This window comes from Toxorhynchites rutilus, chromosome 1, assembly GCF_029784135.1.
Source record: "Toxorhynchites rutilus septentrionalis strain SRP chromosome 1, ASM2978413v1, whole genome shotgun sequence".
Lineage (NCBI taxonomy): Eukaryota > Metazoa > Arthropoda > Insecta > Diptera > Culicidae > Toxorhynchites > Toxorhynchites rutilus.
This window is the reverse complement of record NC_073744.1, coordinates 133,215,899-133,232,053: the sequence shown is the minus strand read 5'-3', so window position 1 is coordinate 133,232,053 and position 16,155 is coordinate 133,215,899. Positions and strand designations below refer to the sequence as shown.

The 16,155-nt window shown below is 36.7% G+C and overlaps 1 protein-coding gene across 1 annotated transcript in view; it reads left to right on the top strand.

The window, feature by feature from the left end:
* The window catches only part of LOC129763561 (cytochrome P450 4c3), a 45,077-nt gene that overhangs the window by 24,606 nt on the left and 4,316 nt on the right, over window positions 1-16,155 (top strand). The window contains exon 2 of the mRNA XM_055762757.1: window positions 3,833-3,948. Coding sequence (XP_055618732.1) covers window positions 3,833-3,948 — 116 coding nt within the window. The remainder of the gene's footprint in view (window positions 1-3,832; window positions 3,949-16,155) is intronic.

Genomic DNA, 16,155 nt, shown 5'->3' with positions numbered 1-16,155 from the left:
CTCGCCGCTGCAAACCACTTTTTGACATAAGACTTGAAATTCACCGCACTTTGGCGCCACTTTCGATCCAGAAAATAATTATCGAATTCACGGAAATTGTGTTTTCGCGAGAACAATACACTAGATTTGGGTCCCTATTGCCAGAACGTATCTCTTGTACTACACCCAAAATTGATTTTTAGCTCATGTTTTGTCATCCAGATTTATGACATTAAATGAGACATAACATAACAGAAAATGTCATGACTCACAAATACTGGTAAGCATTTGTATAATATACATGGTACAGCAATATAAGATTAATACGAGCGAGCGAACCAAAGACAAATAAGCTTTCCGCATACTTTGCCACATACACGGCCCAGACTGAGATAGATATTGTTCTTCTTCATGCGCTCCTTTTTTACTCTTAGAAAACATTTTCCAACTTCATTTTTTAATCAGGTGCAATATTGCATTATCACGTATTTGCTGAACAAGTGCTGAAGCATCATTAGCCATGTGGATAACGTGATCGTGTAAAATAACTTTGCATTCCAGCCGGCCTTGGTTCGATCCCCATTGACGTCGTATGGACTTTTTTTTTGGAACAATCCCAAATGAAATGAGAAAAGAAAACAGAAAGAGATGTCTGTACGCATACATACAAACCATTTTAAGCTTTTAAAACAGCTCAATATTTGCGCATTTGACTCACCAGCACACTAAATGGTATAATTTCTGCCAAATATGAAATATTTTCTGCCAAAGATAGTTTGAGTGTAGGCACCCACAGGCGATTTATGCCACCACCACCATCATTTACCATTTCAGTTATAACAGAGTCGAGAGTTCCAAGCAGCAGCAGAGTGTGTGTGGACGAAGAGAGGTCAGTATTCCATCTCCAATGATTGTTGCGTGAACGTAGTTTCTCTATAATAACACAAAAAGATGGTCAATTGAGGGCCATGAGTTTTGAACTCGAAATCGTTCACTTAGTAAGCCAACATGACCACAAATATCCTCTTTATTATCTTAGGGGCGATTCAATCATCAACAAACACTCTTCACCTAACGGTAAGAAAACCGACGTAAAACGTCCTATTTAATATTTATCTCAAACTCTTTTCTATGCTTGATTCATGCTTATTCTGAGAATGCACTCTGAAGCGAACAAATTTGCAGGCAACACGAATGAACAGTCAGAAGTACAACGAAGTAGTCCAGAATCATTTACTGCTGTTTTTGCATCAAAAACACCGTGATAACTGGGTATTTTGGCATCAATTCATAAAACCAGGAAAGACATGGCATGGTTTAATGAATAGTGGCTTCAGATTCTGGATTATTCAACTTGTTTACCAGATCAAAACCCTATCAAGAACTTATGAGGAGTAATCGTACGAATAGTAGATACAGCTTACAAGCAGTATGAGAGATTTGGAGAGCTTAAACGAGCTATATTCTCTGCGTAGAACACCTTTCCCTCCGTCTTTTGCTTTAGCTTCAGCTGTAGTTTACGATCGCGTAGCACTGTCGAATGACCGGCACCAGGGTCCCGTTCAATACTCTCGATCTTCTCCAGGAGTGTAAGAATGTTGTAGATACCGGAACGGACGTATTCGGCGGACTCAAAGTTCTTGACGATTTTAACTTCCGTCGCAACGGGTTGGAGCTCCCAGTATGCGCAAACCATGAAGCGCAGTGGCTTTTCAGTTTTCGCCATAACTCCAACCATAAGTCCAACTGATAGTGCGGTCAAATTTTGTTCGAAAACTATAGTTGACGATGCACAAGTGGTTTCTTCACTAGGTGTTAAGGTGAATATATGAAATATTGGTAAAATTTGTCCATTTCTTTAATGCAAGCGTTATTTTAAAATAACTGTTTGGGTGGAATAAATTCCTCAGTTGACACCCTTGGTTGCAAAGATATAGTTTGAACTCCGGAACCCAATTGTGTGTCTTCGTTCAGACACCAAATACGACATTCTTCTAAAACGATAAACCTGTTTCCCGAAACCAATCCATTGACAGCATCCAATAATTTATAATCATTCTCTTTTTGACGTAGAACTACGTCTTTCAGGAAGAGTGCCAAATCAGAATACAGGTCACGTTTTTATAAAATAAAGTTAACGTTAATAACTACTTTCACTGTGAACGAATTCTCATGATTTGCATACCAATCGAATCGGATATGCTATACATTACAATTCGCTAATCTCTAAACGGTTTCAATTCAGAAAAACTGGAAGAACCTTTTTCCCATACATTTATTCTGCGGAATGGTATGCTAATCCTACCCATATTTCGAATGCTTATAACTCTAACATTTCTTAACCGATCGGAAAGATGTTTGCATCAATTGATAGGAAATACGCGTCTATCGCAATTAATAAAATATTATTTTCCATGAGATGAACAATTGAATAACTGTAAAATGTCAAGCGTTATTTAAACGCCTTAACTGTCAAGTTTTGATTGGCGCGTTTTACGGTTTCCCCAACACAGACTTCAAAATCGATGTACCTGAGGAAATACGCTCTGCGAATATACATGCAAGTCGGGGGTATTTTTGTTTCCACCAAGCTGTGTTTCCCTAACACAGACTTCTAAATCAATGTGCCTGGGGGAATCCGCTTTGTAAAAAGATGTAAGTCGGGGGTATTTTTTGGTGTTAAGTAGAGATGTCTAAATTTTTCGTTTATTCGATTATCGATTAATCGTGGGGCCAAATAATCGATTCATTCGAATAATTGTCTTTCAGAATTCGATTAATCGAGCGAATATTTATTTCTTGTAATCGAGGTGAACAGACATTTATAATAAAAAAAAATTATGCAGAATATGCAGAATAGTAATTCAGTAGATTGATAAATTTACCATTTCGTGATTTTTTTGCGGGCGATTGAAAAAAGAGCACATCATGCAAATGATGCAAAATATTTTAATTGCACCAACATACAATTTTTTGTGTTCAAAACTACCTGTTCTTCGAATGTTGTTGAAATAGCAGATTTATTTGAAAATTTCTACTTGGTCCCTATAACTACTAGTTCAAAAGAAGTATTTTTGTAGAATCATTGACCACTAGTATTTTCCTTGGCACTCTGAATTTGAATACTACCACTTTAGTACGGGAGATTAGATCACATCCTTCTATTCCGCTATTTACTCCTGCAGACGCTGAATTCTTCTCCCCAGTCTCCTCCACCATCAGGGAATTATTTTTATGCTCCAACCGTAAGTGGTTTAGCATAATCGATGAATTTCGACAACCAAAGTTTAAATTTTGCACTGTATTTTTTGAAAAAAAATTGTTTCCTTTTTCATTAATCGCGATTACTGTGATAATTATTCGATGTATTCATATTTTTATTTTTCATTATTCGATACAAAATTATTCGGACAAAATTGCAGATATTCGATTATTTGAATTAATCGAACGATTAACCGACGTCTCTATTGTTGAGTACTTTTGCACTCGCTTGTCGTTGTGCAGACCGGAATATATTTCCCTAAAACGTACTTTTAAACTGAGAAGCCAGGGAAAATCGTCATTTCAGATACTAGATGTGATTGAACTTTCGCGGTTAGAGAACCGTTTGATCGTTTGACAATTCTTCCGTTCACATATTTTGGTGTCCCGGGCCTCATGTCAAACGTAAAAGGAGTTCATCAAATTTATTTGTAACGAAGAACATAATCTATTACAAAAATTTGCATGCATTCTAAAATAATATTCGAAGTGGTAAACAAGTGGATTGCATAATATAATTGCGTAGTTCTACGTCGAAAATATGCGGTCGTGTCCTAGATACAACTCCTTACAATTTTTTTATTTTTCCCAGAAATATTCAACCGCATCATCGCGATCCGCAAGCTGTATGGACGCAGTCAAGGATTCAGCCGGGCTTGGAACGGACCGATGCCTTATGTAATGATATCGGAGGCCCACGCTGCCGAGGTAAGATGTCGCGGGTGATAGAAACAGTTACGTAACTGGCAGACGAGTCTACGATCAGTCAAGTAGGATAGGAAGGAAGTATATATATGAATACCAAAAATAAGATTCCATTAGGCTGAATGTTTAGGAATTATGCTACATTGGTGTCGATGCGTTGGTTCGTGTTTATAGCTCGAATTTGCATTATTCAAATTTCAGAAATCATATACGAACGTGCTTTTGGCTTTTTTCTTCGTATGTTTTAGACGTTTATACTATGACTTATCGGTCAACAGATGCAAGAAACAGAGACTTCAAAAAATCATGCCCGAACATATTGCTGAACTGGTTCTAAAGAAGCATATGTTCAGAGAAGAGAAGTGGAACTTGAGAGATAAAAATTGGCAACGATTTGTGGCAAGAAAATGTAAACAGTGAAAAAATTTACAGATAGTTTACGCTCTAAAAATTGAACATAATGTTAAGATGTCTCTAAAAGGATGGGAGACATCATATATAAGGTGGGAGGTTCGTATATAATGTTATTAATGTTAGCATCATCATGATAAACACAGCGAATGGGATAGAAATTACGAACTGAAATTGAATAAAATATACATATAGACGCTAAAACGCTGTGGATAGATATTATAATGCATTTTTATCGGTTTATGTATAATGCATTATCAAAATAAATCCATATGTATTGTAATCATAACTTGCTGTGCTATTCATAACAACATTTATGGTCGTATTCCACCAATGATGACAAATGTGTAATTTACGGATGAAGCTTCGCCATAGAAACTGAACATTGAATAAATAAAATTAAAATGTGGTAAGAGCATTAGTTGAAATATTTTAAAGCATTCTCATCGGAATAAATTGAATGATACAATAATTATACGACTAAATAATGTAGGTACGCTTAAAAAACAACATAAAAATATGATTTCTGAATATTTTTTTTCAGTTTTGAACACACCCCATAAAAAGCTATTTTTATTTTTTTAAATACCCTCTGTTGGTATTGTATCTAGAATTTACAAGGTAATAAAACGTTAACGTCAATTAGTTTCTAGTAATCAGTTTTTTAGTTGCAGGAGAAATTAACACCAAACTATATTTTTTTAGTATTATATATAGATTCCATGCCAAACCGACATAGTGGTTCTCAGATTTTCGTGTAAATTGGTAGTTTTGTTCTTTTTCGTTAAATATTAGATCTCATTCCATTTTAGGGTGGTTCGAAAAATCTAGTTTTTTCCTTTTTTCCAAAAATATTTTTTTTTAGATTCATATCTTTTGAACTACTAAACCGATTCAGATGATCGACATATCAAATTGGCCAGCTAGCCAGTTTTTTTTAAATACTATACTTGCAAAAAAAATAATTTTGTTTTCTTGATTATTGATCGTAATTGTTCTTTATACTTTTCATTCAAGGGCGCTATGTTTTCTATATTTTTTCTCGAAAGCTGAGGATTTTTTAGATAACATATCCAAAAATATGTTCTTCGTTTTTAAATTATGATTTTTCAAAATTAACCGATGGTTCAAAAAATCATTTTTCTCCTTTTTTCCAAAAATGACGTTTTTTAAAAATTCATAACTTTTATCTACTGAATCGATTCATATAACCGACATAGTTAGTTTAAGTCAATAATTTCACACGTGCAAATTTTTTTTTTATTTATGAAAAACAGATACAATTATTAATCACGAAAACAAAAATAATTTTTACGCAAATGCTATATTTTTCCAAAATTTATTTTTCGTTTTATTATTTCTCGAACAACTCTGAATTCTTGGTTTTAATTTGATATATGATCATCTGAATCGCTCTAGCAGTTCAAATGTTATGAATTTTTGAAAATAGGAAAAAGGGGAAGAAATTAATATTCCGAACTATCGGTTAACTCTAAAAAATTATAACTCAAAAAAGAAAAAAGGTTATATCTAATTTTGAGTAAAAAATATAAATGTGTAAAAAAATCCTCAGTTTTCAAGAAAAAATATAGAAAAATATAGCGCCGTTGGTCCCGAAACCATGTAAACTATAAAAACGGATACAATCAAGAATTACGAAAACAAAATTCAAATTTCCTGGAAGTTTGATATTTTTCCAAAAAGACTAGCTAATTTACTTCAATTTGATGTATCGATCATCTGAATCGCCTTAGTGGTTCAAAAGTTATGAGTTTTTGATAAAAGTCATTTTGGGAAAAAGTGAAAAAAATCGAATCACCCAAAAAATAATAATACAGGTTCAATGTTTTACCATAACGAAAACAAGCTACCAATTTTCCAAAAATCTGAAAACCAATATATCAGTTTGGCATGGAATGGCTGAAGTAATACTGCAATAGTTCACAAATTTCAAAGTTCGCGTTTTTCTTGTTGTCTTTTAGTGCGGCCATAATAATTACTGCATTTGGATTGATGCTAGAAAATATCATTAACTTCCTTGAATAGTGGCTGTGATATAATTCACTTTATATATGTATATATATTAATAAATGTTTTCAAACGAACACATTTGTCAAACAAACTGCAAAACTAAATTCTTTTATACTGTGCCTTCATTTTTTGAGTTCAACGTTCAAAGACCCTTCAATAAAAATGGCATTGGAACAACATAGTAAAACTGACATACAATTATGACTGATGATTGCTTTTTGATTGGCGCGTGCTCCAACTGGTGAACCGCCAATTAAAAGGCACTCCAACTAAAAAAACGCCAATAAGCAAATGGTACTGTAAAACTGTGAAAAATATATAAAAAATATACAATCTAAGACTCTTTTTGTCGTTTATGAGTTTGTTTTTTTTTAAGTTACTGCTTGGCATGTTTGCGGATAACGGAAAGATATGATATGTTGGTTTGAAAGTTAAGAATTGGAAAAAGTCACAGAAGGTTGTGTCCGAGACACGACCGCATAGTTGACGTAGGATTACGTTAGGCTATCTGTTAGGCTGATTTTGGATGTTTGAAAAAATATACTGTTAAACTCTTTGATAATGATCTGATGGCCCTGAAAAGGGACGTTTGGTTTGGTTGTTGGGTATTTTTTGTTCATTTCACCAGTGTTACAATCGAGTTTCGGTATCAGTGATAGAAAGTTGTTTCAGCTCCGAGGCACGTTTACGAGATTTGGTTTTCGTTGACACCATCACGTCGAGCTAAACGGCGAATAGCGTGTTTGATACACTGGATATTGTCATGTAGAACCTTGCGATACGCTTCGATCCTCCTTTGCCTTCCTTGCCGCATGAAGTCATGTTGGTTGATGTTGATCTGATGTGACCACACTTAAAACACTAAAAACATATATGTTTACCGATCTGAGCGTCGAACAAAATGAGAAATCTGACTGAGCAGCAGCATCAACAGAAAGAGAGAACATGCCTGAAACTTTCTGCTCATGATGTTTGCTGTTACCATCAGTACTGGACCGATGCGGGACACAGCTCGATTGTTGATGTTAGGCTTCGATGTTTACCGCCGCTGCTGCTGCTACTGCCACTTAAGTTCGATATGAGACACAGCTCAATTGTTGGCCGCCCAGATTCGATGCTCGTCTTGAAGTTCACTGCTGCACTTTCACGATTCCAAGAAGCGTGTGCTCGCACTTCTGATGGAGAGAGCGTGCCCGAAATGCTCCGCTCGCGATGCTTGCTGCTGCCACTAGTAGAGTAGTAGTAGTTTGCCGCTGCTTATACTGCCATAGAAGCTTGATTTGAGGCACAGCTAGCCTATTGACCACACAGTTTCGATGCTCGTCTATATATTAGCCACGTCCACTGCTGCTGCTCTCCACTGTTGTCCGTTCCACGTCCGTTGTAAAAATGAATAAAATCCACGAACGCTCCATCTTTTTATATCATTTGGTATGTGTGAAGTAGGTGCCTCCTACTCGATTGTCATGCAGCTAGCCGGTGAACGAACGAATCGGACACGAAAAAGAAATGACGTCAATTTCGATCAATCAGGCCTAGGTATCTTCTGTTTGGATAGTGGTTGAGATTTTTTAATTGTTCGATTGTTAGTTACATGATATATATTATTTTATTCAATGTGAAAAATTATTATGGAGTGCCGACAACGTATGATGCAAACATCTCATCAATCCATCATGAAATGAATGAGCAATAAACGTTTGAAATTGGACGGGTCACTCATTTATTTTCTAACGATCATTTATTTTCTAACCGGGAAGCAGTTGACATACTATGCTGCGCTTTTATGTACATGAAAAACCACTTTTAACATGCGGGGGAAAAATCTTATATGAAAATTGCCAGATGTCAATGTCGCCAAGCGTAGTTATTGATGGTTAACCCTTCCGTTACGAGTCTATAGACGACATCCGCGCGACGAGCTGTGTGTACGAGCGTCTTTAGACGACATGAAATTCATACTGCTCTTCGATCACACCAGCGCGATGTGCATACTTTTCGGCGCAGTGCTCCGTACAGGGGTAGCACTTCGGCGGAGCACCCATATCACGAACATCGATCGACATTTGATTTGCTATTATGGTGCTACTCGCCCGTGTAGTTCGCGCAAAGGCATCGGCAAAATATTATTTTAGAAAATTCCTTGAGGCATGACCGGAGCCGTTTCGCAACCAATATATATATATATATATATATATATATATATATATATATATATATATATATATATATATGTGCATACATATGTCATTCGCCTCCCTTACCGCATCCAATCAGGTTGGTTGATGGAAAGTATGTTTCTGAAGTGATAAGTTTCCTGTTAGTTGCACATGATCAAAGAAAATGTAAAAGTAAACAGTATTTTTGATCGTAGTTTTATATCATTTTTATGATAAGTGGAAAACAATAAATTAAACTCTTTCGTTTCAAAGCAATATCGAAAGTCCTGAAAAGGAGTGGAATGGTTAAATGGGTTGTACGGAATCTGCTGCGTGCTAATGTGAGGATGTAGCAGTTGTTAACTTTTTGGCAGCGGTAGTTTTTTCTGAGTCGCTGCTGCTTTCCTTGGCTTTGGCATCTTCGGCTTCTGTGTGTCGGTTTGCAAGGGTTTCGTTGACACCATCACGGTGAGCTAAACAACGGATAGCGGGTTTGATACACTGGATGTTGTCATGTGGAACCTTGCGATACACTCTTCCTCAACCGGATCCTTTGTCTCCTTTACCTCCATAACCGCATCCAATTGTATTGGTTGATGTGAACAGGAGTACCAGCAATGCACACTAGAAACACATATGTTTATCGATCTGAGCGTCCAACAAGAATGAGAAATCTGACTGAGTAGCAGTAGCAGTAGCAGCAGCAGCAGTAGAGAAAGAGAGCATGCCTGATACTCTCTACTCATGATGTTTGTTGTTGCCAACAGTAGTGTACCGATGCGAGACACAGCTCGATTGTTGAGGTTCAGCCTCGATGTTTACCGCCGCTGCTGCTGCTACTGCCACTTATGTGAGACACAGCTTAATTGTTGGCCGCTCAGATTCGATACTGCACTTTCACGATGCCAAGAAACGTTCTCGCACTTCTGACGGAGAGAGCGTGCCTGAAACGATCCGCTCGTGATGCTTGCTGCTGCCACTAGTAGTAGACCGGTTTCAACAACCGTTGCTACTGTTTGCCGCTGCTTATGCTGCCATAGAAGCTCGATGTGAGACACAGCTCGCATTTTGACTGCTCAACTTCTATGCTCGCCTATATATTAGCCGCTTTCACTGCTGCTGCTCTCCACTTGTTGTTGTCCGTTCCACGTCCGTTGTAAAAATGAATAAAATCCACGAACGCTCCATCCTTTTATATCATTTGGTATGTGTGAAGTAGGCGCCTCCTACTCGATTTGTCATGCAGCTAGCCGGTGAGAGAACAAATCGGGCGCGAAAAAGAAATGACGTCAATTTCGACCAATCAGGACTGGGTATCTCTGTTTGGATAGGGGTTGAATTTTTTCAATTGTTCGATAGTTAGTTATATGATATATACTATTTTATTCAATGTGAAAAATTGTTATGGAGTGCCGTAATCGTTTGATGCAAAAATCTCATCAATCCACCATGAAATGAATGAGTAACAAGCGTTTGAAATTGGACATTTTTCACGATGCGATCGATTTTCATATTTCAATTTGTACCCCAATATGTTCCCGAAAGACGTAATCCTACGTCAAAAAATATAGAACACATGTGAATGGAGACAACTTTTGCATTCTTTGTGTGGACACCGACTGGACAACATCGTTGCTGGACGGGCTGGACGACGAGGGATCGAGTGTCTTTCTCAAGGCAAGAGGGCGGAGGTGGTAGCGCTGGAGTAGAATAGAGTAGAGTTTTCAAAGGACCTTTCTCAAGGCTAGAGACGAATGAACTGCAAAAGTTTAAAGTCTCTATAATACAATACCTACCTACCTACAACTTTTGTGTACAGCACATGCCACTAGGGCCTTTTGCTGATTAAGTAAGTAATATTTCTTACAAAACGTCATAACTTTACAACCATTGAGTCGATTTCAAAAATCGTCATATCAAATGAAATCTTATTCTTTTATGGATCAACTTTAATCTGTCATTCAGACAAACTCAAAAATTAAATACTACAGAAAAATTTTAATTATAATGCTTAGAGAATTTGCGACTTAATTTTCCACAATTCGCTCTTTCACACTAAATTTTTATCTTGTCGCAATTTTAAACCTCTCAAATTGAATTGTTAAAATGATAGGTCAAAGAACGAAAAGCAGGAGAAATTAACAAATAATGGAGGGTAAATAATAAAGCGATATTAATCATGGATTTTAATAACCATCTCAGAAAAATATTGAAAAAAAAACATTCCTTTTTTAATTTCTCTTCCAAATTTTGATAAAATTGCACTGAATAGTTAAATAAGAGCAATATTAATATTTGAATAAACTTATGAAATTATAAACATGTTTATATAAACCCTCCCATCTTCTCATTCTTCATTAAAGACCTTGCGTCAAGACAGCTAGAAATCCATACACTCTCAAATCAAGTGTGCCTGAAAAAATTATATTCTTCAAGTAAACAAGCGATGAAAATGTGGACACTTTTTAGTCAGTGAATTGTATGGAGTTCCACTGCTGTAATATGTTCTTAGAGAGATGTCAAAACCGATAACGGAAACCATCATAGTGAATTCGTCTACTTTGAATTTTAACGGTTCAGATTTCGGATGACTTTTACTTTTTTTAAATTTTGATTTAAATTTCATTTTGATTTCGCTCAACCCTAATACTGGAAAGTTGTATTGCTTGAACAACACACGCAACAATATCAAGTGTTCTAACCCCCTTGGAGACTCGGAAATTATTTAGTGTTTGACGATATTTAGGTGGAGAAGAAATTGATTCCTGTTAGTTTCTCATTCGATGAAGATTTCGCTCTTAAACCTGTTTTCACGTCCACTCGCTGAAATCCCGGTTTCTATAATCATCAGCATTTAGCCTTTTTTCGCTTTTAGTCAATTTCAGCTCAGTTCCGACAATATTGGTGGAAATCGGTGGTAGGGTACAAAAGAACAAGAATATGTTTCGTAAACTGGAATAAGCTGTGACAGTTGTCTGTAAAATCCATTTTTCGCAGAAACGGTACAACCCCAGTTGATCGAACCGGAAACAAGCGTTATTTTTTCATGGTTCTAATTGTTAAATGAAAATTCTAAACAGGTTGAGTTTAGTTAGTTCTAAAAAAATCATATCCTCACCGAAATAGGCTTCGAATTCGAATTCAGCAATGGAAATGTCAAATTAAATACAAAGATTTCTTTCTTGTGCAACAATCTACTATGAATGTATGAATGAATTATCAGCATAATTAACATAACTTTTTCATACTCATATGGTTGAAATAATGTGTAGATATGAGGTGATACTGAATATTATCGTTGCACACAATTTCCTTGTTGCAAGATGCCCCGTTGAACATCTGGTGGATATTCATTAGTGGTTCATTATTAATTCTGAATATGTAATCAGTCTCTAACACCCGAACTCTACTGTTAGAAATCTATAACGAAGATGCATACAACAAACAAGAATTGGATCTACCGCCTTATCTGAATAAAAATAAAATACTATTTTAGGCACATCAGCCCACGAAGCGTTCAGCCATTCTCTTTGGATCAGTCGATAAGCATTCTGGCAAATTTTACAGCTATTCGAAATAACTGTTTTTGACAACAGCAGTACCAGCGATATTTCCATCAATCATCGTCGAACGACTGTAACACTGCTTACATTCAAGTTCAATTCATCTTCAATCCTGGTAAAATTCGAGATTTGATCAACCCGTAATAAGTTTGCAATCGGCGGGAAATGGAACATTTCTGTAGCTGAGTTTCAGTGATGGCAGTTTATCATTTTAAATCGAAATTTTGCCAATGTTCCGTCCTTTGGTTTTTTGGACCCATCCGTCAAAGTAAACACTTCCGTATGCCAGGAAGAGATTTGAATATGCCCTGAAGATGGGTTTGTGACCACATCTTTTGAATGAGAAAGACTAGTTCCATTTTTGCGAGAGGATAAAGTTAGAATGCATTTTCCAGGTCATGATTAGGAGCAGTGGTGGCCATCCTGCGGCCCTTCAACGTTGTTTATGCGGCTCGCGGCCTGATTTTAAAAAAAAAGTCATATGAGCGAAATTATGAATATAGTTGAAAATTCTTCCATACAATTGATTAGAAATAACTTTGCGAGTAATTCTTGTTAATCGTGTGTATCCAAACTAATCTTTCTCTGTTTTCTTTTCCGTTTTTTTCGTGCTAATTTAATCTTCTGACAATCGTTCTCGTTAGTACTCAAAAGACTTTTTCACGTTTTTGGTTCTTGTCTGCTAACACTCACATAAATTCATGGAAGTAACGGCAGTAAAACCGGGTTTATACGTTGTCAGTTACTTGCTGACGAGTAAACGTCAATGATCCGAACAATTACGAATGTACCCATACCGTGAAATTTGACATTTGATTTGTGTAAGTCCAGTCGATTAATTTTTTTTCGCAGATATTGGTGATTCAAAGCCCATGAAAAAATTCTCCGATTTTTTCTACCCCATTCAGTTTCGATGCAGAAAACATGCAGATGGATCTCATTGAAACGTGATTTAGAGTTGCGTGCCAAATTTCAAAACCATGATGTCTTGGATTCCTACTCCAGATATGTTCCAGAAGCGCGATTTCCAGAACTAATAAAACATGCTCATTTTATTACTTCTTTGTTTGAATCCGCAAATATTTGCGAGCAATTGTTTTAGTTATGAATGAATTAAAATCAAAGTCAAGGAACAAAATCACTGAAAGTCGTTTGGAAGACACGCTTCACATCGCTATATGTGGGACCAGAAAGCCGCGCTATGCGTCGCGTTGCGACAATTGTGCTTTGACACATTTTAAATATGTGTGTTTCCATTTAGTCGAACACAATAATGCGTTGCGTCATTAGCATCGTTGTACTAAACGCTAACATTTGTTCTAAACTGCTTGCGCCGAATTCGCGTTGACAGTGGCATGGTGTCGACGTCTGGTGACAACTTCAAATTAGGGCCATAATTTGGGTCCCAAACTCATTAGCGTAATCTCTATCAGATTAGAAGACACGAAGCCGGTTTTTAAATTCTAAAATTTGAATGAAAATTTTCACATCATGTTATTTGATTACTTGAAACACGTGTTTCTGGCTTTCATTCAACCTTATGGCTAAACAATTACAACATTGTTGCTGAATTTTTTCATCATTACATAGAGTTGTCTTCATAAACAATTTTCGTATGAGACTTTTTCACCACTTGTAAACAAAAATGTTTCTCATTTGAATAGAATACTAATTTGATATAGAAAAGCTAATTTTCATTCATAATTTTCATTTTGAAAACGTGTTCATTCCGACTGAAAATCAGCTTTTCTTTGACTCTCCTCTAAACTAGTAAACGAAGCTCAACGCCGCCAGCGCGGATATGTCAATGTGTTGTTTTTAAAAACATTCAACTGATCCGTTGACACAACAAGAATAAGATTTTCATACGAACTTTATTTTGTTTTTGTTTACATGGAGAGTGGAGACGCGAATGCTAGATTGTGACTGTAAATCAACAGACTGCGTCGGGCGAATGTTTTAGTACAAAATGCGAGCAATGACTGCTGATGAGAAGGAACGCACAACGCGGCATTCTGTTTCCGCCTTATCTCTCACATTCAAGCTGATTTAGATAAAATGGCTCAAGAAAAATAGTTCGAAACAGTGTTGAACTTCTCTCGCACCAAGTTCCATGGTCCCATCGATACTTGTTATGTTTCCTAGCAACAATAAAGTTCGGTCTGTACGTGAAGCATGTGGCTACTGTCACGGTATTTAAATCCGGGAAACCGGCAAAACAGATCTACGAGCTGCTCAAACCGTTTCCTATCGATGAACGATTCGTGTTCCGTACACTAACAGCAGTACAAAGAAACAGCTGTTGTGGGCGATAGGCCCATAAAGGGAAGTCCGAGGTCGGTAGACTGTACAATGTTATCTACGTTTCCATGAACGCGTTCAACGCAATCCTCTTCGGAAACAAAAGTGTCTATCAGTCGAAATTAATTGGTGCGTACATCGATGTGTGAGTCATTTATTGACGGCCAGATTGAAGCGAATATGTTTGGAACGATGCAAAAAATTCCTGGAATGGTAAAAAACGAGACAGACAACAAAACTGCCAGACTTCATCTCCCCAAATTACGTGCCTGTGGATGTTCTCATTGGAATTACCAATCATTAAACAATTCTATCGAGAAGCCGCAGCGATTGACGATTGACCTTAGTGTTTTCGACTCTGCGTGAAGAAGCGAATAAATTTGTCAAAAATGTTAATTCTGGATACTTTTATACCTTCAATAAAAGTTTTGGGTTTTTATCTTATTTTGTTCTCGAGTTATAAGTTTCACAGGTATAGAATTGAATTCTTTCTAATTTAAAATAAAAAGTAAGTTAAAAAAGTACCAGTTAAATACGTATATTTCACATTTCATTATGGAAAGTAGTGAGCAAAAAATCATTGCGGCTATAACAAAAACTCTAATGCGGCCCGCACCGTGTCTTGCCTGGCCACCACTGATTTAGAGCATTGACACCTAAAAAATTTAGCCCAATCAAACGAGGGAAAGTGACGCAGTGTATCATATGCACTTTAAGTTTATTTGAAGAATTAATCTAATTAACTCATTTCTCACAACAAGGCTTTAAATTTACAATTACGACTTTCATCATGATGTTCCTATACATAAAATGATACACCATAAAAACAACCCTTGCTCTCACACGCCTCCCAAACACATTTCAAGATCATTGACGCCGCCGAAAAAACGCAGCGAGTCATTCATCAATCTTCAAACTCGTCCGCAATGAGGAATAAAACTTGTCCGACGGATTCCTCGCATGCCTCGGCTCGCTTCAAGTTCAATTACCTTCTCCGTACGACGAGTGCAGTTATCTAAATTACTCACGCTCGTACAACCAGCGATTCCGACCTACCCAAATAACCGCACACAGGGCAAGTCTCGACGGGTTGTCCAAAATCTAGTTTTTTTTTGTTTTGTTCACGCAACTCGTTGGTCTGCGGTAAGCCTTTTCAAGCATATGTGGGAGCTTACGTTTTTATCGTAAACTTGCATAACTATGGGGAGCTAAGGTAAAGCAGTACAGTTTGTCGTCTCGACGATAACTTGTTAACTCATTATCGACCAACTTGTAAACAATATCATGATTATTGTTCGATTTTACAAACAGATGGTTAGTAATGGATTAGTCATAATATACAACATCTAGAGTATGTTCAAGTTTATCCCCTGCCCTGCTCTTAATATGCTGATGGTCCGTTTTCGTTTGGAAACTGCGATACTTATGCGATTTTTTTATTCGTTTTCATATTTTTTAGTTCTTACCATTTTCTAATCAGATGTATTCGAGGTTATCCTTTCTTTGTAACTGTAAACACTGCATAAAGTTGTTTTCGAAACATTGTTGGTCAAAGTTGGGGTCATTTTGCTTGAAGGTGCCCATCAACCCATAAATTCATTTAAGTGTCCGAAAATTGATAATAAAACACAATGGCACCGATAAATGTCACCGCCAAATTTCAAATATAAAAAGTCCAAAAGTTTTAAAAGAGTGCTTCTTTCGTACCAGCAACGCGATCAGGACGTTCATCAGAGTATATCAGC